Source organism: Galleria mellonella, unplaced genomic scaffold (genome assembly GCF_026898425.1).
Source record: "Galleria mellonella isolate WM207_F2 unplaced genomic scaffold, CSIRO_AGI_GalMel_v1 utg139, whole genome shotgun sequence".
Taxonomy (NCBI): domain Eukaryota; kingdom Metazoa; phylum Arthropoda; class Insecta; order Lepidoptera; family Pyralidae; genus Galleria; species Galleria mellonella.
This window is the reverse complement of record NW_026441995.1, coordinates 11,131,475-11,157,676: the sequence shown is the minus strand read 5'-3', so window position 1 is coordinate 11,157,676 and position 26,202 is coordinate 11,131,475. Positions and strand designations below refer to the sequence as shown.

Sequence of the window (26,202 nt, the reverse complement as noted above, 5' to 3'; positions counted from 1 at the left end):
AACATTACTAACGTCACTGGGTGTGTCTTTACGTCACTGGACATTGCAAATAGACACAAGGTGCTGTGATCAACAACGGTACTATTTCGAGAAATTCTATAAATATATCATAAGAAAAGTTTATAGAGATAGGTTTTATATAAGAGAATATTTCAAAGAAGGCGAAATAATATACTAAGTTATGTGAACATAATATATTTTTTTAAAGTTCTTTGTAGATCTAGTTTTAAACGATTTCAAAAAATCCGAGGGTCTTTTCTTTTTCTTTTCTTTCTTTTTTTATTGTATATTTCATGCATTTTTTTTCCAATTACATCATATTTTAAATGTGCATGTGAATCTTATGCGTGAATTAAGATAGAAATATTAAAGACATGGTTTATCAATGCATAAAAATTTCATCTAAATATATTCAGCCTTTACCAGTTTCGACCTCAAACGCATAACAGGGAATCATTGGGTACGGGTGGCTAGGACTGTTCCTTATGGCAATTTAATGAGAGGCTTACTTTCAGCAGTGGACAGATAACGGCTAATGTATGATGACATTGAGCTGTTTAAGTGTAAATTAATTACGAAACATTTAAAAATCTTGACTCACTTCATTTATAATAATATACAAGCATATTTTACTCATCAGCCATAGACGTAGAATGACGTTCTCATATTTAATGAAAGATATTAACATACATTTATATTATTTTAACTTCTTTACTGTGCAAAATAGGAATAACTTCACATAAGCCACTGTAACCATAAAACAAGTGCTATTATAAATAATAGCTTTCAAATTCTGTTTCAGCGACAGGTGGTATACGACCGCCAGAGTGTATGGAGTAAATTGTTTTCTCTATTCTCATGTATGCACTTGTGTATATTTATATATTTTTTTAGAGAACTTAGTTTGTTTTTAAGTATCTAAAACATTATTATATGAAAAAAATTAAAATTAGATTCTGGTTTATCACAAGTTTATTATAATATTTGTAAAATATTATCAAATCAAAATATAATTTATATTTAAAGAATGAATTAAAACAATATATTTTAATAATTATTATAATAGAAATAAATTTGAAGGATTTGAACTTATATTGGGGCTAATTCTTACATGCTCAGTAGATGCACATCTCAAAACGAACCATTTACAATTAATCGAATTGCTGAATGATTAATTATAATGAATATTATTTATTTATTTAAAAAAAGTTTTTAAACACTATAAATCTTAATATATACCTGGATTTTTATGAAGATTGATATCATGTAAATACATGAAGTTGAAATAACATTCACTTTATCCTTATATTCATCTTTTGCTTCATTCTACATTAATAAATTGTCTCATATTTTTTCCGGTTTAGAAGACACGTATCTTCGCCTTTAGATTAACGTTGTAATTGTATTTCTAATAGCATAATATTTGTAAAATAATCTATCAAAAAAGAGTCTTTATGTCATCTTGTTAGGGAGGTCTATGAAATATGTATGAGTGAAATGATCAAAAGGGTTTCACATGTTTATATTTAGCATGTTTTGCTATAAGTAATATCACGAGCCGCGTAGACTCTGCTAATAGCTGATGTTTGTATAAAATGTGATAAAGAGATGAAAAAGTGACGTTGTTTTTTTAAATTATTAGATACGTAAAGTAGTAATAAAAAATAAATAAACTAGATACATGTAACATGGAACGTGACGCGCAGTGCTTACCTCATTGTGATTCACTTGTCACTGACAACAGAATTTATTTTTAAACTATTTGTATAAGTAAGAGATTCTAAATTCGTCTATATATTTCCTTAATATATTGTTTAAAATATTTATTCTTTATTACCTACCTACTTATACAATAAACGTTTAAAGAAATATATAAATATAGATTAATGATTTTATGATGGTGTCGAGGGAAAGAAAATGTAGTTTTAACTTTTTCTTGAAAGGCATAATAGAAGGACTCTCTTGTATGCAGTAAGAGAGTTTATTCCATAATATAATTAATTAATATTCATTAGATTTAATTCCGTGTTGATTCCATATGAATTTTGTTCTTTAAACTCATAAACTGTTTTTTTTTGGAAAAGTAATAAAGACGAATACACATTTATTGTTCTAAATAAAGACATATTGATACGGATGACATATTAAATAAAGTGACGTGAATAAGGATCAAGGAGATATTGAGGGATAGAGAATGACACAAAAGATCCCGTTGGATATGGTTGGTACGTATAAGAGCTTAATGTTGCTGTCCTCTAATTGGGTCTCACAGCTGAAATATCGATTTACTGGAAGCAACTCACACTAGTACTGTTTTTCTCTATCGAGAATAAAAGTAGCTAGTACCGTATTAACTAAGTCCATGAAGTAATCTTTATTTTTAGTTAGAGGTTCCATTGCTTAAAAAACTAAAAAAAAAACTGTAATTTAGAAATACTGATTAAAAATGGATATGCTTGAAATTTAATACGTAATGGAAAAATTAGTTTCGATTAGGTATAGTGAGCTAATATTTCATTACAAATTAATTGCTATGTAGATAAAAAAGACGTAGTGTATTTAAAATTAAATATGTACAGAAGTAGATTATGAGAATAAATATTTGAATACGTATAGAAAAAAATATTTTTACAATGTAGTCACTTTTGATATTTTGTTAAATTTGTGTTTAGATAACTTTATATTAGCAGAATCTTTATCGACATCACAACCTCTATCGCTTTATCCACTGCTACTATATTATTCTATTTATTGAAATTATTATTTAAAAATCGAATAAAGAAACGATTTTTAACTTATAAGTTTAAAATAAAGTTCATTTAGTTTGACAGCTGTTTGAAATGCCTTATTAAGTTGACTTTATTTCATAAAATCTTTTATTTATATTCATCAGTACAGTATCAAAATTGAATTAAATTTATAGTATAAAATATATTTTGAAAATGTAGGCAATAAATAAATAATTTTAGAGAACAGATTATTGTAAATTTACTAATTACAATTATTTTCATATTTATGTTCGCCTATTCAACGGGTTTTACTTTTTGTGTGTGGTATTAATGCTATTTCACGAACCCGGCGTATTTATCATCCTTCTTTAAAGATGAAAAAGAAATAGTAAGCTCGCTTGTGCTATTGGTAATACATAAGCGCAGCGAGGGATGATAGGCGAGGTTGTAGTCAGATCAGTTCGGCCATCACGGTGATTTATTACGAGGTTACCAGGAATTCTCCCCTTCCTCTAGTAGCACGACCGATCTCATTACTGATACGTATAATTCTCTCCCCCTTCCTCTTTATTACGCTGATGAAGAGTTCAATGATCATGCTACAAATCGATCTATGTCCGAAAAATACGCAACAGACTTTTCGCTCGACCTCCGGGTCAAAAAAGAGCAAACGGCATGTTGTTGAACCCAGGTTGTCGAACCTAGGTCTTGAACCGGTATTTACCGATGCTATTACAATAAATAATAATGATGCATCTATTGTTAATTAAATATAATATAGATGTCATAAAAGTATGCATACTTTCTTTCATTAATTTTCAATTTAATATTATTTTCGATGTTTTTATATTTCGGGACGTAATTTTTAGAGAATGGTGTATTTGAATAGTTTGATTTTAAATTACTGAAAGACGAATTAGTTTAAATAGACTGTTGGTTAGAGCAATTCTTGATATATTTACGAATATACATCTTTTAATTATAAATGAAAAGACTATAATCATGCAATTAAACCAAATCTTCGTGAAACTAAACATGACACTCCGAGAAACTCAGTTGATGTATCAACGCCAAGGCTTAATCGTAGAGTTAATAACTTGAATTAGTACTCGTACATTACAATTTTAGTACAGTAATATGCCCCTTTTATAATCTAGAGACTAGGTGTGCCTTAAGAATTTTCCAGATTATCTACGTAAATAAGATAAAATAAAAATAAATAAATAGTAAACTTAGCTCGTATCTTATTACGCCGACCTCAAATAGATATGTTAAAAAGGTAAGAAGAAAAAGTAAGCAGCTCGTATCTATATTTAAAAAAAATAGATAAGATTAGGATTAATGTAGGATAAGTAGAGAAAACCAAGTGTCAATAATTTCTATCTTTACATATATCTCATGTTCATCCACGTTCTTAACTCGTCTCTGCATACAGTATGTATCAATACTTAAATGAGTATTTGAAAAACATTTAAATACGTTTTAAATTTGTTCTAAATATATATTTAAAAGGAGCTATGCGCACGAGTTACGATCTCGCTCGAAAGGTGAAGAGAACATTAACATAGGTTAGTATCAGTAGGTAAGCGTGACCTTTTTGCTGTAACAGCTATTTGTCGTTTTCTAAAGCCCGCTATATACCTTTGCCATGTTTGAGGGGTACTATGGACGTTAAAGTATATTTTGTGATATCCATGGTGCTATTGGTACCAGCTACCATTTTCTGTCAGGTGGGCTGTAAACTTGTATTAAGCAATTTAAGTTTACTTAAAGAAAAATATACAATATTTATTATACTTATAAAATATATACTATATTCTATAAAGAAAGCGTTTCAATAATAAATTATATATTCAAAACATTAGACAAAAGTAGTATGAAACCAAACGACCTGCATTTTGTAACACAGCATCTGCGAGTCGCTATAGTTGGTTTAAATATCATGCAAATTATATGTACCTCGTAAAATTAACTACCATATAACCCTTATTTAAGTCGTATATCAAACTACCAATAAAAAATATATGGTGGTCATATATTTGAAAAAGAACATCAAGTCCCTGTTGGTATAATAATATTTAGATAGGAAATAATGCTGTTTGTATCGTTATATTCGTAATCAAAGAGAATAATACACAAACTATCAGGATTGAGTACATAGCTCTAGGGATATTGTTTGCTTGATTTATTTATTAGAAGAGTATTTTGTATATGTATAAAAGTATAGCTTTTATTGTTACAGTACAAGTAAGGGCTTATTCAGACTATTATATAACTATGATAAGATATAACAGACTATGATAATAAGCTTACTTAATGAACTCATTATATTGGTGTGTTGGGAAGGAATAGCACCTGTACTGAACTTGCAATGATACAGCAAAAATTGATGTGTTACGAAACTTTTTTACAACACCTTAACAATTCATTATATAATATTTACTACGCACTTACAAGGTCGATGGGTCTCTTAATAAAAAAATATTCGTAATTATATAATATGGTATTTATAAGTAACAAACATAAACAAAAAATAGTAAACTATAACTATATAAGACTAATAGTCGTTATAAAGGCAAAAATTGACCATTTAGATATTTTATAGTTATTTTTCAATACGGTCGCCATGATTTATAAACTTGTTGATGACGCAGAGTGATCCGTGCAGTGCATTGCAAGTATACATAATTATAAACTCATTCTCCGTGCATGACCTGTCGATCTACTGACATACATTGCACCCGCCGTTTATCCACGAAAGAAAGCAACGTTCATAGATTTCTTTGAATAGAATCACGTCACATAAATAAGCAGACACTGCAAGAAAAACTAGTTTTCTTTCACGTAATTGCAATTAGCAATTGTTCGCGGCTAGTTTGCCTTGCTCTGATGACACAGTGGTCAGTGGCCATTTAACGTCGTTGGAAGTGCGTCGTAACTAGGGCTGTCACTTTTTTGCTATTTTACCCTTTATCTGAATATTTCTGTCTCTAACTTCGATCAATTCGCTATTAGAATCCACAAATTGTTGTAAAACAATTTTTTAAAGTTAGCTCGGATTCTGCAATCTTAGACATAAATTGTATTTCAAGATTTTGAATATCTGATTTTTTATTATACAATTATACAGAATATACTATTAGATGATTAGATAGTAATTTATTAATTAAAAAGTAATTGTGTATAATATTTTTATTTATACAACATTATATATGAAATTTTTGTTAAAATTCATATCATAATCACCATACAGAGAGTACTACTTTTAAGTATAACAAAATAAAATATTAAAAAATATTATATATAGACACTCAAAATTTAAAATAAATGTATAATTTAGACAAAAGTAGGTGAATCAATAGAAATTCAGTAAATTATCTATTTATGAACCCATATCAATATAAGATAAGAAATATAAGCCACATATTTTTTCATACTTTACAAGAAACGAGAATTAACATGATCGCTTGGGTAAACTGTGATTTACCTAAAAGGTAAATAATACCATAAAACATGCATCGCGAATGATTAAAAGTTAACATTTTTTATTGTGTAGTTTGTCAACCCTGCGGTCACCGCTCATCCGCGACAGTGCGAACCGACCGAACAACTTTCGCGGCTCGTCCCAATAATGCAAGTGGACTATTACATCACTGTTTGATAACAGTACAGCTTCATATGCAAGATCAAATCATCACAATGGGTTACAATCTTGTGTCGTGATGCGTAATGTATGACAGGGAGGCAGGTTGTTTGACCCGAGGTGGCGTAATCATCGCTTACGAGTAGCTTCACAATCAAGTGTCAAACTTTTATAAATAAGTATATTTGGAAATAACATTGTGTTACCAGAGTTACTCAGTCTACTTAGTATTTATTAAATGTGAGTTTGTGAGGATGTTTGGATATCCACCGTAGACATTATAAATTATGTCATCCAACTTAATAAATGGTAAACACGTATAATTTAGTTATAATTAGTGTTACAACTTAACAAGTAGAATAATTTCACCAATACGAATCCTTTATCTCTATTCTCTGTGAATTTCAGTAAAAGAATTTAATTTATTAAGAATTTAATTAATCCAAGAATTTAAAATCAATGCGGTATCAGTATTTAGAGATTTACTAGATGCCTCTGTGTCGAGTAATAAAGCAAATATTGCTCGCATAGTTTGAAATCTAAGAACAGTAACCAAAGTTGAGACAAATTCACATAGAAGTTGAGGAAAAACTTATTTTTGTATAAATTTTATCATTATAGATCATTAGCAATGAAATAAGAAAAAAATGTTAAATAGTATTTCAGATAAGGTTCACTGCGCATGGAGACAGGCATCGATATTGCGAATTTTTTTTCCATAATATCTGACTATAATGATACTTTTCTGCGATTTTATGATGATGACACTTTCAGCATGACTATTAGCAAACATCCATTCGGCCTTGTTTTTAATTAATTTATTCGGAGAAAATTTTATTTTAAATAATATTAAGTAGTCATTGAGAGCACAGCTGTACTATATTTTTCGTGTAACTAGTTATACGTGTATTCTACGATTTTGATTAAATAAATGGATTAAATATTCATTGGAAATGTATTATTAGTAAAAATAATACCAACTGTACATGCAAATAAATTAAAATATTTCTTTTAATTCTACAATTTTACATAGCTGGACAAACATATACCGAAATATTTTCGCTACCATAGAAAAGTATAAGTAATACTAGATAGGGGATTATCAGTAATGGGGATTAGCAGCCGCTATTTACAGAGGACGAGGATAAAGTTAGGTCAGTTCATCAGTTTGTCTGTTGACAAATTCATCAGGGAATTCATTCAATTGGGAAGGAAACTACAATGTTTTATAGTAGTATATCGCAGCGCTGGTATTTATTGCCTGTAACGTTACAAGCGCCTATGTACTATGTAGACTGCGATTGCTGTCGGGCCGTATGCTTGTTCGCTAAGTTGTATAAAAAAATCAAGATCTCCATGTTGTGGTGCTGGTATTTTATATAAAACGTTGATATTGGGACTCTGTATCTCGTGTGCTAAGCAGACCTATCTTATGAACTGTTTTAGTGATCTTGATTGAATAATAACCCCGCGACCCTTGTCCCTCTTGCCGCTGGGTCAATCCAATTGACAGTATATTTACCTATAATACCTACCTCAAATTTGTATTTAGAAATTTGATTAGATTTGTAGTCAATTATGTAATTAAAGATTAAGTACATAGATCTTGAATTTGTAATGAACGAAAGTTATTAGAGTAAGTAGCTTTAATAAAGACATTATATCATAAATACTTATATCAGTTTTTAGAAATAAATATGAAAAGTTATAAATGAAAAAGACGAATATGATAATAATATAATAGACTGTAATAATATGGAATCAATAATACTAAATATAACTTTATTTAATGATTACGAATTATATTACGCATATCGAAGTACTCGCATGTAGCTCATACCTTTAGACTTTATAGGTACTGTTTAGATTTAATCGGATTGCGAATATGACTTGGATCAAAAGGGTCGAGTTCGTCGAGCGTGGTAAGAACCTAATCAAAAATTGTTTATGATTACGTTACTTTATGGTTTTCTATTGCAAAACCAAACGGCAGTTTGCGATAAAATCGTAATTTTAAACTACCAAGATGTTGAAAATAACAATAATAATAAAATTATATAATTCTATTGCGTCAATTTTATTTTTTGGATTTCAGCACAGAACAATATGGAATTGCTCGGTGCTAAAAGTTCAGAAAACATAATTTTTGCAGTAGAGTTTCGGTGGTTGTAAAATTAATTAGATATTAAAAATATAATAGGATACAGGTAACAGCGAAAGCGATTTCAACCACGACAAAATTTGTATTAATATGGACTTACACTCTATCTAGTGAAAAGAGAATAATCAAAATTAGGACAGAATTAGTGGATATATCTTATTAACATACAAAAAAAACTGTAGAAGCATTAAAATAATGCTAACCCCGCTTTTACATTGATGGTATTTTTAAATATTTTTTAATTTGCAAATTACCTTCGAATTGGAAATCTGCTCTTTTTGAAGTCGCTCAAAAAATAGGACGTAAATTTCCGAACTCCAGGTAACCTTGTTCGCAGGGCCGGCGACACTCGATCTCGTAATAGAACTCGGTGCGTAGGCGCACGATCTTTCTCTACCAGCGGATTGCTCAAAACACTCATCTCACGCGCATAAGACGAGCACCGGATCGCTTTATGCGGCGCCGACCGGCGACTAGAGCGTATTTTTCGGGTGTTTTTCGCTCAAATGTGTGCGTCCGATTTTGACCTGTGAATGTGTGTGTTCCTATAATGAGGTACTTTCAGTTTTGCCTGGTTTTGCTTTATAGGTATTGTTATTTTTTTTTTTTTTATTTAATTTTCTGTGTTAATGTGAATAATTAAAATTTCACGTGTGTTTCGGTTATGTGGTCAGGTAATTTCAGATGTTTCTTGCTATTGTATAACTGGATACATAATAAAAATTGTATTTAGACAATATTTTTTCGTAGGTATGTTACAGATATTATTATGAATTTTATAAAATCGTTTACATCACACAGTAAATGCCAAGTATGTTTCGTGATTTGGATAAGTATTTAAATACCTACTTTACTTAAATACGTTGTACAATAGAAAATTTAAATGAAGAATAAAATGGAATATAAATGATTTTTCGGTATTGGTACTGTTATCGGTTACGTTAGTGATGCAGTGATAGATATTTTTAAGAAATAAAAACACGCATTTTATTTTTATGTTTTGCTACTCTGATATGAATTGCTAATCCGATAGGAATTGTAAAGTTAGATGAATTCATGAATGGACATTCTTTTTTTTTAATTTGTAGAAAATTAAAGCAATACAAGAAGCAAGGTAAAGAGGCAAAATTGGTTTCAGCGCAAAGATAGTCTCTGATGATCTTCTCCAAAGCACCTTGTAAAGCAGTTATATTTGTATGGTTGAATAAAGCTTGCTGTAAAATTTTTATATACTATTAGATTTCAGAAATATGCAATGAAATAGACTACTTCTAGATAATAGTAAGGCTTTCAGAAATGCAAATGTGAAAACCGTATCTAATTTGTTGCAGTAGTTTTTGCGTGAAGACGGAACAAAAATACATTGTTTGTATTGAGACCCTTTATATCAGTTTTTCTTAAATATTCCCTATGTACAGATATAGTCTAGTTCCAATTTTACTATATTAGTAAGATGTAATGATAACACGTAAAAGGTAACGTATTATCATTACTGAGAACCGATATCTCCATACCTGCCAGTTCATTGCCATATTCCACCTTTTAAACTGAAACAACAAGGTTTTTTTTTATGGGTGAAAATGGTATGGTGACCCCGCCTGCGCTAACGGGACACGCTGGCGGAGCACCAGTGAAGGGTGGTCGATGAGAATTAAAACAGGCCAGTTAGCCCATCATGATGAATTCAACAGGAATTAACCATGATAGTTTCCAGGCAGAACCGCGAGGAGGTCGACCTGGTTGAGTATATTGCTAGCAATGGGATTCTCAGTCTCCATTACTAACAATCCCTTTCCCCCCACCATGCAAGGTTGGACGTTGACAAACGCAATGGTGGACACATTTCTTGCGTAGATGAGAGTCCTAGTTCGATTCCAGTTTGTGTCAATTTAAGAAGCGAACTTTCCTGAATTGATTTGTGTCCGATTGTTCAGGATTGTGACCTAAGATTTTCGTTGCTTGAATCCTCATAACACCGAGTACCCTAGCTTGAGGAGCAGGCAATTGTTGTGTGTGATTGTATGGTAATTATTATACAAGCACAGCTGTTTTGTAGCAGAAACACGTGTGGCAGAGATACCCACACGGACAACTCTAGTACAAAGTCTCCCTCTAATAAATAATAATGAACAAGTTTATTGATAAATTAACATATTTTCTACAATTTAATTACCAAAAGTACTTAAGTATTCAGATGGTGGCATGCGACGTAAATTTGTTAGAATAAATGCGGGGCTTCAATGGGTGATAATATTTGTCAATGTATTATCATGTTACGATTATCCACTATTATATACAAGGTTAAAGTTAACCGGGTTATTTCGTAACTGTATAATGACGTAGGTAACACCAGTCACGACAAATTAAGATACGGGATGGCATTAAGTTAACATAAAAGAGACTGTAATATTATGAATGTTGATAACTGTTAAGTACCTACAGAGTTATAGGGGTAGAACAATTTTCAACTAATTTAAAAATATCGAAACAATAGTACATAGGTTTAATTAGTTATAATGAGTATACCAAACTGAAAACCAGTGGTACTCACAAAACTTGCAATAAAGCGTTACTATTCAAGTCAAATCAGGTATATTTACTTGATTTCATCCTTACATAATCATCGTGTATGCTCCGGCATAGAATGGGCCGCCCCCACCTTTTCAATGGGTGTAGAAAAAGGCGACTAAGGCAGGGCGAGGGATGGGCAGCAGCGTCCCTCTTAAAACGTCTCTAAAATCCTAACTGCGGTTGTCAACCTGCCTGCCAAGCATAGCAACTATTGGCAAAACTCCCCTTATGGTGAATGCTTATGTCCAGCAGTGGACAGTTAAAGGCTAAAATAATAATCCTTGCGTAATCATCCCTCACTGTTACTCGGCTAGCATATACCAATAGATATGATGGTAATTTCCTTTCCCCATTATTTATATCCATATTTACGAGTTCGACTCCATCCCCGCACAATACAAACATATATTCTTGTCCTGCGTCTGATATATGTCGGCTTGTATTGTTCTCATGATAGGTTTCTATGTATTTACACCACACTTCCTTATCTGATTGGGATCAAATATTCTCCCGATTTTGCAAAAAGACATTAGTTGCAGGTGATTTTAACGGTCATCATACGAATTGGTCAAATAAAATTGACAGCCGAGGGACACAAATCTTAGATTCTTCCTTAGAATATGCATTTATTTCCTTAAATAATAGAGACCCTACAAGATTAAAGCTAGTTAATGGCATTATACAGCAATCTTCCCCTGACGTTACTTTTGTTTCTTCAGACATAGCAACTTTATTTGATTGGCAAGTCTCAAATGAAAGTTTAGGCAGTGACCATCTTATAATTAAAGTATCATTAAAATATCACGATCAAATTAATATTTTTAAGAAACGAAATTTCAAGTTGGCAGATTGGGATAAATATCGAAAATATCTTTTAGCCTCATTTTCGGATGCCTCATCTCAGTTAAGAAGTATTGAAGAGACATATAACTATTTTATTGACCAAATTACTAAAGCGGCAGACCACAGCATTCCTTTTTATAAAATATGTATAAATCCAAATAACAAATTTAAATCTAAAGCTTACTGGAATCCCACTTTATCTCAAATAGTTGCGCAACGCAGACTAGCATTAAGTACGTTTAGGCGTAATCCTACACCAGAAAATTTATGTAAATTAGAACAAAAAGTCGCTGAAGCACAAACCTTAATTAAACGAGCAAAATCACTCCATTGGCAACGATTTTGTGACAGTATTAATGAATCAACATCATCTTCTAGTATATGGCATCGTATGCAGTGGATTAAAGGTCATAAGCATGTCAAGGTTTTTGGTTCGGATAAAAAAAAAGAGGAACTATTACATAACTTAGCACCAGACACTGTATCAGATCCGAAACCAATGCTTACTTCTGAAAATAAACTTTTAGAATCGGACTTTACGATGGTGGAACTGAATAACTGTTTAAAGAAAAAAGATACAGCACCCGGTGAGGATTGTGTTACATATTCTATGATTTTTAACTTACCTTTTATAGCAAAGCGGGTTCTATAAGACCTATATAATTCCATATATCATTCTGGTCAAGTACCAAGCCCTTGGCGTAACATCGAAATAGTACCTATACCTAAAGCTCGCAGCACTTCTGAAAGTGATGTCAAACTCAGGCCGTTATCTCTTATGTCATGCGTATGTAAAATATTTCACTCTATGATATTAAAACGTCTAGAGTGGTATATCGAGAAACACAATATATTACCTTCATATGCAACAGGATTCAGAAAAGGACAATCTTGTTTAGATAGCCTTGTTCGCTTGGTATCATATATACAAATAGGTATGTCAAAGAACAATCCCACTGTAGCATGTTTTTTAGATATTGAAAATGCATACAACAATGTCCTTGTGACTAAAGCAGTCAAAATTCTTGATGAAATACAGGTAGGTACAAAGATGTGCCAATACCTTTGGTCCTTTTTAAGCGAAAGATATCTTAAAATTAAAAACCAACATGGAGTAGCAAGTCTTACTGGATGTACAAACAGGGGATTGGCTCAAGGAGACCCGATTTCTCCGCTTCTTTTTAACTTAGTTACGCATAAAATTTGTCATCACATTGAACATGTTGTCATCTCACAATATGCTGATGATTTTGTGCTATACTTTAGTCATGAAAAGATTATAAATTGCGAAAACAATATACAAAATGCATTAAATTGTATGATAATGGCTTTGGAAGAATTAGGTTTAAATATATCTGAAGTGAAATCTAAGATTTGTGTCTTTAGTCGAGGACGCAGAAAATATCAAACTAAAATAACTATTAATAATATTCCTCTCGATATTGTAGATAGTGTTAAGTATCTCGGTCTATGGTTAGATAAAAGGTTGCTGTGGAACAAGCACATAAGTGAGGTTCAAGAAAAATGTACAAAATTTTTAAGTATATTGAGAGTTTTAACAGGGCCTACTTGGGGTGTTCATCCAGTTCATTTGCGAAGATTGTATATTTCATTAATAAGAAGTAGGATAGACTATGGCTGTTTTTTGTATGACAGTAGTGCTAAAAGTAATATTGCGAAATTGGACAAAATTCAAAATCAAGTGTTAAGGTATATTGGCGGGTTCATTAAATCTACGCCTATTCATACTATGGAGAGTGAAATAAGTATTCCTCCACTTAAAATAAGGAGACGCTATCTTGCTTTTAAATATTGTCTCAAAGCTCTTTCTGTATCAAACAACATGTCTACAAAATTGTTAGGTGAATTGAATTTACTCTGCCAAACAAGGAATTGGGCACATAAAAAAGAACCTTTATTAATATCAACTTTCAACACAATCAAACCAATTCATGTTCATTCTTGTCATCCTCTTCAAATGTTTTCATTAGATATTTGGGTTACGGGTATTCAGATTAATAATATAATTAGAACAGAAGTAGAATACATCACAAATGCTAAATCTTCTTATGATACTAATTTGCTAAAACATGAAGTCGTCAAAGAAATTAATGTGAAATACAATGATTGGCATAAAATATTCACTGATGGAGCAAAGTCTACGGGTGGGTTAGGCGCAGCGTTTTGTGATTTAAGTAAAAATCATTTCGGTTGCTTTAAAATCAATTGTAATATGTCTATTATGTCAGCGGAATTAATTGCAATTTTAGAAGCATTGATATATATCTCATCTGTCATAAATGTTAAGAAATGTGTAATTTTATCAGATTGTAAGAGCGGATTACAACACTTAATTTATTGTGCATCTGGAAAAAGAGGAATTCCTATTGCTTACAAAATTTTAGAACTCATTCATAAATTAAACCTAAGCAAAATTGATCTAATACTGCAATGGATTCCAGCACACGTTGGTTTACGGGGCAATGAAGAAGCAGATCGTTTAGCTAAACTGGGCATAGAGAAAGGTAGGGAACATCAGTCATTACCACATTTTACTGATTATATATCTAAATTCAAAAATCAATGTCAAAAAGATTGGAAAGAATATTTTAACGAAATTTCAAAAGAAAAAGGCATTTGGTACAAAACTATTCAGGCTGAACCACCACATATTCCTTGGTTTTGTGGAATTAAAATCAATAGGTACTGTATTAAATTAGCTGTTCGTTTACGTTCTGGTCATTATCCATCAAAAAAATTTGCACATATGATGGGAAAGTCCTTGTCACCCCATTGTCAAACTTGTAGTACCATCGATGATGTGCATCATATTCTATTAGAGTGTCGTATTAACACGAAGGAAAGAGAAGAATTCATGCGCCACTTTAACTTAAATAAATTGAATGTTGGTCTTATTCAATCTATGTTAGCTGAACTTAAACCAGACATTTTTGAACATCTCTGTAAATTATTGATGCCCATTAATTTTTCTCTTTCCGCGTCTAGGGAAGGTAGATAAAGTTTTGTTGGAGAAATCAGTTCAGGGTACAATAGGACTGATATACCTGAAGAAGGTAAAAGCCCTTAAAATATTAAAAAAAAAAAAAAAAAAAAATGTATTTACAAAAACTCTACCAGTTGTCTAAAATTCTGAATGGATATAAACCTGCTTATTTGGGAACTAGTTATCGCTCTTTGAACATGAACATTTATTTAATTATGATGTTTTTATTTCATTTATTCAAAAGTTTTGTACCAGTATTAGTTCCATTTGTTACTAAATGACTACTAATAAATTTATTAAGACCGAAGACAAATATTTATTGTAGAAGATAATTTCAAATTATAATTCTAATCAAAAGCAAATTATACTTACTTCTATAGAAGCCATCCTAATTTGAGATTCCAATGTCCAAATGAATCTCAAATTAGAATGGTTTATTATATTTGCTCACTAGTAGAAGCCTTGAATTATTAACTACAACTTTATAACAGCCAGTTATTTATTTATTCTTCAACTATAACTAGATATCGTGAACTATACTGAATTATAATTGTTTATATTGGATTTACTCATTTAACTTCAGTATCGCCCGACTAATTTCAATTTCGATATAAGCAATTAAAATTCTTATTAATATTATAAATGTGAAAGTTTGTATGTTTGTTACAAAAAGTGCTAAAAAGCACCTTAACGACTTTACTAATCACTATGATCGCACTATGGTACGCAGGTACTTGTACTATAAGGGACGGAGAAGGACATAGGATACTTTTTATCCCGGTCAGTTAACATATCCCGGTAATATTGTCCACACACTTTTTTACGTACGGGTGAAGGCTAGTAATTATAATAAAAATGAATATGCTCACGACTATAATCCCTAATGTGAGTCAGAGGTATCACTGTTGCTTGTTGCTATTATAGCAGACATAATGTTATACACTAATGTTATACAGAAACTATCAGCTTTTATAATATAACAAAGGTCTGGCCGTCACGGGGTCTTGCACTTTTAATTTCTAGCGTGGCACAGAGCTAGTTGCTTGCATTAATTTGGTTTATTAATGGTGTGTTTTTCATCACTGAAGAGTTAGTGGGATATTTAAATTGGCAACAATCTTATTGGTGTTAATAATTTGGGGTATGACGCTCTTTATAATAATTGTGATTTAAATTACTTAATTATATATATTTCTTTTCTAAGGTTTTGAAAATATATTTTTTTTATTAATAAAGAGTTAATAAAAAATACTGTTTTATAAATTAATTCGTTAAGTAATTTGATGTTAGCATATTTCCGCATAGTTGTATAGTAACTCGTTATTCTTCAATGAACGAGTAATAAACGGAATAACAATTATATAACGAACAACTATCATTGTTTTTTGATGTAATGCTAACAATTAGACTTTCACAATAGTAATATTAAGATGGAGAATTACCAAGTCGTTTACAACCCACACTCTATAAATTGTATTTAAATAATATAATTTAATAAATAAAAAAATAATATCTTTTGTCAAATTACTATTATGGTTTTGTCAGACTAAATACTTTTATTAAATTATAATCAATAAAATAATTTCAATATAAATGAGATCATTTAATTTATGTGAATTGGGTTTAAATAATATAGTTATATTTCCCATTAATTATATCACTATTGGGTCAATCTCAGTAAAAAGGCTTTGAGTTCAAATCAGTATATATATTATATTATTACTTCTTATCTCTTGGCATCTGTAGAAATACATGTATAGTATTTAAAATTGAAAAGGATATAGCCTAATTTTTATCCTTATTGTCGAATAAAGTCGCGAACGAAAATATTATAAGTATGTAACTAACTCTACTTTTTCTGTCCTGCCACGTTTTAAAAGAAAAAAAATATAGCTTAAATGGCGAAACCGGGTAGATATTATATTTTAATACCGTTTTGTGGAAGAGTAGGGAGATATAAGTGTTATTCTGTTAATATCAAAACTGTCTCAGTTTCCCTGCCTACCACAGAATCAATTAATAGATCGAGAACTCGATATTTTACGTTAAAGTACTCTTATATTAATATTTTGCAATATTTTGTACGATTTTCACATTTCAACTTTACATGATACTTGTAACGTTTTAAGTTAATGTCATTATTCTGTCTTAATTCGACACTTTATGCGGCTTGTACAAACTTTGTACTATTGTGTTTATGAGAAAATGGAATCTTGTGTAATAATTTTAAACCGCACTATGAGATTGCCTGTTATTTCCTATTATTACATTCTTATAATTATTCTGTATTGTATTCATGTTCATTCTCTTAATGAGAATAAACATGAATTTTGTACTATTTAATGATGAAGACGGTGTTAACTTTAAAAAAAAATTCTCAGAAGAATTTGTTTCGTGTAACGGTTAATATAGTGTCTATAGAATTTAATATTAATATTAGCTAGTGAAATATTGCGGAACCTCCATTGTAATCTGTTAGACCGACATACTGTAAAGTGTATTTGGGATTACAATTTTATTGCGGTCAGTAAATTCGAAAATTCTTGACTTCTCCTTACTGCAACGTAATGACTTGAAAGTGGAATTACAAGTGAATCACCGGAAAGTTGATCGGAAATTCAAGTTGACATAGTTTCCATTGTTGGTGTGGTCCCGGCATAGAATAGGCCACCCCTTCCTTTCCCGTAGGTGTCGTAAGAGACTACTAAGGAAGGGCAAGGGATGGGCAGCAGCATCTCTTTAAACATCTCTAAAGCCTAACTCCGGTTGCAAATCCGCCTGCCAAGCGTAACAACTATTGGCTTATGTTCAGTACTGACAGTCAGACAGTTATAGGCTGATATGATGATGATAGTTTAGTCTACAGCCAACTCTAGAAACATATATAGAGTCTAAAGAGAAAAAAAACCATAACCAAAATAAATAGGAGTAATTTATATTAGAAAGAGATAAAGATTTTAAATTGAAAAATAATGTAAGAATCGCCTTTACTTTAGTACTAAATCTATTTTATATACATGCTTGTATCAAATTGCTTTTACCAAATGGAGACTTTATACAAAAATTGTTTGCTTGAGTATCTCTATACCATCCCTGTTTCTGCCGCAAAGCAATTCTGTTTGTATGAATGTATTTTGGTTTGAAGTTAAGTTTAACACATTAGTTAGTCCTCAGAAATGGCAACTCATGGGCGACACAGTACTCTATTATGTTCATAATACTATTCAAGTCTATAGGTGACGATTACCACTTTCAATTAGTTGGGCCCTCAGCTTGTTTGCACTTTGAAGTTGCGTAAAAAATACATATATTTTTGTATTTACCAATTAATGTACCATTTCAAACTTTACATTCATCGTTTTGCCCTGTGGTCCCTGCATAAAATAGACCAGCCCTTCCTTTCCCGTGGGTATCGTAAGAGGCGACTGAGGGAACCTAAAGGTTGAGGGATGGGCAGCAGCGTCCCTCTTAAAGTATCATTAACAGCCTAACTGCGGTTACCAACTACTGGCAAAATTTTCCTTATGGGGAAGGTTTATGTTTAGCAGTGGACAGTTAACAGCTAATATAATAATAATAATAATTCATCGATCTATTCCACAAATTCTATTTTAAGAGTTTATCAGCCGCTGGTGTTGTGGGTGACCATGGGCGGCGGTAGTCACTTACCATCAGGTGAGCCGCATGCTCGTTTGCCCCCTGTGTTGTAAAAAAAAAATAAATAAATAATTTTAAAATTTCATATATACTCCTATAGCGAATTAAAATATTAATCATACAATGTTAATACATTGTAATGTTGAAATTTTAGTATTTGATAGTAAAAAAAGTATTTGGAAACTTCAAAACTAAAATATATGCGATTTCGTTTATGGTTACTTCGTAATAAAAACTATTTTTAAATATTCATTCCGATATTTTAAAAAACACTAATATTTCGAAATTTAATAAATAATACGAACATTATTAGACTTCAGTATGAACACACAGATATTAACTAAACACTAATTATGAGTGTTATTATGTAACTATAAAATAGCTAGAATTCAAATAAAGGCACGTAACTGTATATAAATACATATTAGGATTAAACTACATATTTGACTTTCACATATTTTATGTACCTACGTGCGATTATGTGCTGATGCCAGAAAGTCCAAGGTGAAACTGATCGATTGTTTCCGGGTTATCGTGCATACCTTTAAGTAAAACTTTGTTAAATACATTCATTACAGTTTTTTTTTTTTTTTTCTTTTTTTGTGGCGTTCACCCCGATATTAGGGTATTTTGCCATTCATTACAGTTAGGTATTATATTATAATAATTTTAAAACAATACTTGTTCTTTTTTTGTATTATATTATTTTTAAACAACTCATCAAGCTTTCGCTTGTACTTCGTACTCCAACTTATCATTTTATTAATATCCTTTTTTATTAAATAAAGTGTCCTCATACATATCCATGGTATTGCTCATGTCTATAGGCGACGGTTACCACTTGATGGGTGGGCCGTCAGTTTGTTTGCTATTCTAAGTTGCACAAAAAAACCACAGATAATATAATACTATACTAGCTATTACTTTTTAATGGGTACGTAATTTATACTTGGGGTATTGATGTGGCAGAACAGTCAAAGTAATCGATATATTCTGAAGTATAAATAAATTGAAGCAACAATAGGTCAAGCATAATAGCTTGAATAATCGACAACAACATAGGTTTTTAAATGGTAACCTCTTATAAGTTGCAAATAAAAGCTATTACCGTAAATTCATCATGAACATGCAATATATGATTGACTAGTAATCCGGCCCGGTTTCGCACGTGTAGATAGAATTTTCGAAAATTATATATGGCTATGTTACTCATTGATAATGATAATATTAATTTTAATTTTTTAAAAATTGTTGCCATAATAAAATAGAAAAATAATCGGTTGAGTAGTGTCTGAGTTAATCTATTACAAACAAACAATAAAAACATTCCTCTTTATAAAATTAGTATAATAAAAGTCATATATAAGAAAATGTGTGCCCCGGCATAGAATGGGCCTCCCTTTCCTTTCCCGTGGCTGTCGTAAGAGGCGACTAAGGGAGAGTGAAACATGGGCAGCAGCATCCCTAAAAGTCTAATTGAGGTTGCCAATTCGCCTGCCAAGCGTAACAATCACTAGCAAAACTCCCTTTATGAAGGAAGGAAGGAAAGAAGGCTTCCTTCTTTTTTCTACCTTCCTTTCATTAGGAACAAAGGCTTATGTTTAGCAGCGGACAGTTAACAGTTTAGAAATAATAATAATAAATAAGAAAAATGTTATATTAATCATATTGTAGGTAGTATTGTTTTGATAATTAACAATTATCAATTTAACAATTTAATTTGACAATTTGATAAGTAACTGTTAATTGCAACGCTACGCATATGGTTCTTTTCGCGTCTCTATGCGACATTAATCACTTTTCAACAGGTGGGCTTTGGCTTATTTGTCATTAATGTGAAATAAAAACGCTACTTGTCGGGGAACAGACTCGAGTAATTTATAAACATGCCATATTTGTAAAAAGGGTCCTTCATTGCTAATGTAATGAATTTGTCTGGGATGCAGTTTCTCGCAATGTCACCAAGTGTGACGCGAATAACAAACCTGTCTACGACCTTGGCAGCGGTAACCGGCAAGTAACTGGTACTATTTATACACATAAACCAGAATATTATTGTTTCTAAGTAGTTTAAAATTATAAATACATATACCGTTTTACCTTCATAGCTTAATTAAGATGTCTAACAGTTATTAATACTTAATAAAAGCCTCTTTACTTCCAGATCTCTTTTAACCTGTCTATGGTATATTTAATGATATTATATGTAAAATTGTTATATTAAAATAGTTACTATTCTAGACAATCTCGTAGAAATATTTCCCATTTCAATTCTCATATCAGCTGGTGCAGAATAAGATCTTGCTTAATTATTTTTAATTCAATTGTGTTATTTCACAACTAAAATTGTAGAATGTTCCTTTGATAAGCATCATTATAATTATAGTACTTTTTTTTTTCAATCAGATAAACAATAATCTAAATTACCACACAATAAAAAATACTAGGTGGGTATGGTTAGTAAAAAAAATTTATTATTAGAAAAAGTTCTAATTCATTGTTGCAGATACTATTCATTTAGATTTATTAAATAATTTTTAGAAGCAATCTAATCAAAATCACTTTACCAGAGGGAGACTTTGTACAAAAGTCGCTTGCTTGGGTACCTCTGTCCCATTCGTGTTTCAACCGTAAAGCAGTTGTGTTTGCATGGCTGTGTTTCGGTTTGAAGGGTGGGATATAGCGTGAATTTACTGGGTACGGAGGAATAACACCTGAGTCCTCAGGAATGGCAACGCATGGGGGGGTATCATGGGCGAAACAGTATCCTCTGTTATGTCCATGGTACTGCTCATGTCTATAGGCGATGGTTACCACTTTCCATCAGGTGGGCCGTCAGCTTGTTTGCTATTCTAAGTTGTATAAAAAAAAAAAAAAAAAAAAAAAACTTCTTTTTTCAATACTTTTGTGGTTTAAAATATACTTATCTATAATAATAAGAACATATTAACTTGTGATGAAATCACGTATGATGTTCGTGATTATAATGTGATTAGGTATCCAAGTTTTGTTGAAATTATCACAGAAATATTCTCTAAATGAAATTAGTAGCAAATCAATATATTCAATTAATTATTAAATAAATCAGCAGGGTATCGTATATTTAAATACACTATCGGGATCGATGAAAAATGTTGCAAGTAAATAGTACCTATATACTTTCTTTATTGTCGACGTTTCAAAGTTGGATTGCACTACATCGTGGTCATGACAGAATTGAAGTAAGCGGCGTTTTCGTCTGGCAGTCCGCGCAGTCTCTTCAGGTACCCTCACATTATCACCATTATTATCAAGAGCCACCCTGCACATCGCACTCACGGTATTCATACTGCGTTTAGACATATTATAACGGATTTTCAATGTACGAATCACTGGGTTCCTTGTTGTTGAAAGCCTATATCCATCTTCTTTATTGATTTTTTTTGGATGTTTCCTAATTTCAATTGCTTCATATACTATACGAGGATAATAGTGATGCTCGGTTGATAGAACTTTCCGGTTATGTAGCTTACTCAAGATGAAACATCGGCAAGAAAGAAGCAGGTATGTAAATACTATTTTCCCTCAAAATTTTTCATCGCGCTAAGTCCTGATAGTGTATTTAAATATGTGTAAACAACGTGAAAGACTGTCGTATTATTGAGTCAATATGTTTTTATTTTTAATAAATTCTATTCTGTTGAAACAGGCTATATAATATAAATTGCGTCAAATAACAACTTAATACCGTTTATAATATACATATCACTTAAGAAATACAATACTATACCAAGTGTTTCTTATTATAGAAAGGTTATTATTATTTGACTTAAAACACAACACATGATTATATGGACTTGTAACTACAAAACATATTAAATCAAGATTATAACTTTAATATGTTAATACAATTTTTTTTCTGCTATCGGTATAAAAGATCCTGTGACATTGTATACGTTATTGAAAAATTTAATTATAATTACACTAATTACTTTCCTGCTTAATATTAATATATGATTGTAACTTAGCCTTACTACGGGGTCAATGTCACTATCAAGTTATTTTAAATTTTATTAATTTGAAATTCTTTCATTGACTGAATTATATAAAGGCCACTGTTTGCTATTTCTTTAATTGAAATGTAAGTGGCTTGATTTTGTATAATGTGATAGATAAATAAAAGATTAAATTTATAATTATATGTGTATTAATTCATTAATAGTATATTATTAATGTTTTATTTATCTGTATTAATTCATTAATATTGCTAATATATTTAATAAAATTTTATGCAGTTATGTAAATAAGATGTTTTCAAATCTTTAACTTTTATAATCAAAATATTTAAATAAAAATGGATGGCATGGCATTCAAGGTCTGTAATCAGGATACCTTAAAAAATAAAAAATGTGTTTAGAAATATTTTTTAAATCAAACCCTTATAGAGAATCTGCATCATCCAACTCTGAGCTCCACACAGGACTGTCGTTTTTGTCGAAATAAATTAAAACAAATCCAAAAATATTTATAATGAATTTCAATGGCTACCATTTGTGTATATCATTAGAACAGCTCGATGGTGCCATAGCATTGTATTGTCATCGAACTTACTAAAGTATACCAAATTTCAGAAGAATGGGATGCTAGCAAAAATTAAATATTAATTTTAATCGGTAATATTTACATATAAAAGTAAGTTCATTAAAAGCTTGTAAAAAAGGATGTATAAACACAAAGCTATATACCAGTACAATATATAATAAGGGTCAATGGTCGACATATGTAAGCCTCACTTATCAAAGGAACCCAAGTTGTAAGCATCAACTATAAGGTTGTTAAGGTAAGAGGACAATTTTATACAATTTTTATAAAGGAATCAAAAAGGAGGATATTCCCTATTTGCTTGTATTTTTTATGTGTATGTTACATGATATCTTTGCCATAATTCTGATATTTTTCTTTCAAAATCGTCAGTGTTTACTCCTTTGCTGGAGCAAGCGGCAAATCCACTTTGACAATTTTATATGTAGACACACGATTCCACGTTCATTTCGTCGTCTGTCCTTGCGTTTTATTAGTGTGAAAATAAGAATACAAAGATTATTAGTATCAATATTTTTTTAATGATTAAAGTTGCTGTTTTTTGTTGTTAATCTACTTGTAAAATCAACATTTAAAATACTAAAACGAAGCCATTTATTTTCCTTCGGCTCGTAATTTACGCATTTTATTCGCCGGGTGTATTTAAGTAGCTCAAAGGAGCACTTCTCAGCAATTAGGCGAAGTTTCCAGCTCTGTCAGTGTACAAGTTTGTGTTTGATTTTGTAATGTTTTTCCCTTAATGACTGATTCTACTTCCGTCACTCCACCAACCATCCTAATGGCGATCGCTCGCTGTTTATTGACATTTTACTGCTACTATCAATATTTATAACCGAAACCATTTTAATATTTAGCTTTTAATTGAATGGAGTTTCGAACTTTGTTAGTATAGAGATCATTAGCAGGTACCTAATAACATTGCTGGTGATTGGATACCGTAATGACGATTTACTTTTACTGTACACACACTATACCTACTTATAATGTAACCAAATAAATAATATTTTCGACGGTTTCACTATCACTTATATTAATTCCCATATCTACATATATTACATACCCACCTACAAGCAAATTTTGCCGAAATTACTTGAGATATACGGAAATGTTTGCAAAAAAGTGATTGTGATATAAAAGGCAATATCCTTCTCTATTATATTGTGTTGGATCGAATGCAGTCATTTATGTTGAAAATGAAACAAAATTGCAAAAGAAGTCATTTCCTTAATATTATTTGTGAAAAATCATTTAGTATTTGATATGATGTCTCGTAGACATATTATTAGTTAGAAAATATTTAAGCTTAAAGTGTAAAAGCGTTTATTAGCAATACATAGATTCATAATTAGTTTTTTTCCACAGACATAAAATTCATATGGGAACATAAATTTGATTGCAAAAAGCTTTACTCTAATCACAATAATTCACAAAAAGAAAAAATAAAGACAATTTGAGAATTTTTTTTCTTTTGGGAGTTGAAAAATTAAAATATTACACTGTTTTTGGCTTTTTACATATCGAGCAATATATATTAATGTACAATTGAACACAATTCTAGTCTATCATATTGCTAGTGACAAGTAAATTGTAGAACAGTTCTAGTCTGTTCATTATACCTATTTGTATCCATTAAGATTGAAATGAAATCGGTTAGAGTCATTATTTTCTAATTTATGCTACAAGGCAAATGACATAAGGTTTGGCTGCACTACCTATCACTATTTAATATTCTGTGCATTTATATTGACAGGCATCTTAGACACAGTATAAGTAATAGTGCTATTTCACAGTACCTTAAATGAGTTTTTTTTTTAATGAATGATAATGGAATGGTAATTCCGTCTGCGCTAACGGTATACGATGGCGGGACAATAGTGAAGGATGGGAGAAAGGGATTGTTAGTAATAGGGTTTAACAGCCCCATTGCTAGCAATATATCCTATCAGGTCGACCTTAAATTAACTTTAAATAAGTTATAGGGATACATATTTATTATTTATAAATCCCCCAAAGGAGAGGCCTATGTTCAGCAGTAGCCAGTTAACAGCTGATATAATAATATCTTATTTGTAAATAATGTTGTATATTTTCATTTCTTCAAACTGTAAACGTGATAAATCTTTTTCTTTAATTTAATTATTTTTACTGAAGATACTTTAAAAGAATTAAATTTATGCATTCAGTTTCATTTTATTCTCGCTTCTACTCCAATTTGCTTAAATTGCAATTCATCATCGCCTAAATGAAAAGGTCTACCAATATAGAATAATCGATCAATAACAACATCGTTTAAAAATAAAATAGATAATTTATTTGCATTACTTACAACATACAAATAACAATTCAAACATACACATAATACAGCCATACACAGTAAAAAGAGACAAAAGAATGAAAAACAAAAAAAGCAACAATAAAAAATATTTAGTAAGTTTTTGATAATATTATGCGAGATGCATTAGTAGGTCAATAACAAAATTCTTTTAAAATGATCGTAAAATGTAATACAATATAAATTAAACTTTTGATAGTTTCGAATAGTATGTATTCTGATATTGATGATGTATTGAATGTAACTTCATTTTTAAACTGTGGAAGTAACGACGGCGTTATTTTGTCCATCAGTATCCGTCTTTTCTGTTTACTTAAAAAAAGGTCCTTCCATTAGTGACCGATAAAAGCAATTTATTATATTTTAAGATTTAGAGTTTACAATACATTAATGTTTTTATTTGTAGCTATTTTAATTTCTGGTTTAATCTTTTCTTAATCTATATTTAAACCATCATCAGTAATAAAAATATATTAATGGGCTTTTGAAACAATATGCAATTTAATTTTATCCCGTCTCAAAGATTTAAGAGTTCTTCAGTTTAATTTATTTGACGGAATTAAACAAAGAGGTTAGTGGTTTAAGATCCACCCTGTTTAGCCTTGCATCGTTAAATATTTAATACGTATTGATCAAATTCGATAAAAAGCAAGCTATTGAATAGATTAAATTATGCACATT

At 30.7% G+C, this 26,202-nt stretch overlaps 1 protein-coding gene across 4 annotated transcripts in view; it reads left to right on the top strand.

Annotated features, from left to right (window-relative positions):
* LOC113511563 (extracellular serine/threonine protein CG31145) overlaps positions 1–26,202 on the top strand; it is a 108,776-nt gene that overhangs the window by 16,075 nt on the left and 66,499 nt on the right. Inside the window, exon 1 of one of the 4 annotated variants that reach the window (XM_026895195.3) lies at positions 8,953–9,121. The exons of 1 other annotated variant lie outside the window; for it this stretch is intronic. In XM_026895195.3, coding sequence (XP_026750996.2) covers positions 9,084–9,121 — 38 coding nt within the window. In that variant the 5' untranslated portion in view covers positions 8,953–9,083. Of the gene's footprint in view, positions 1–8,952; positions 9,122–22,110; positions 22,152–26,202 lie in introns of those variants that run through there. 2 more of the 4 variants (XM_052903312.1, XM_052903311.1) reach the window with 2 other exon arrangements.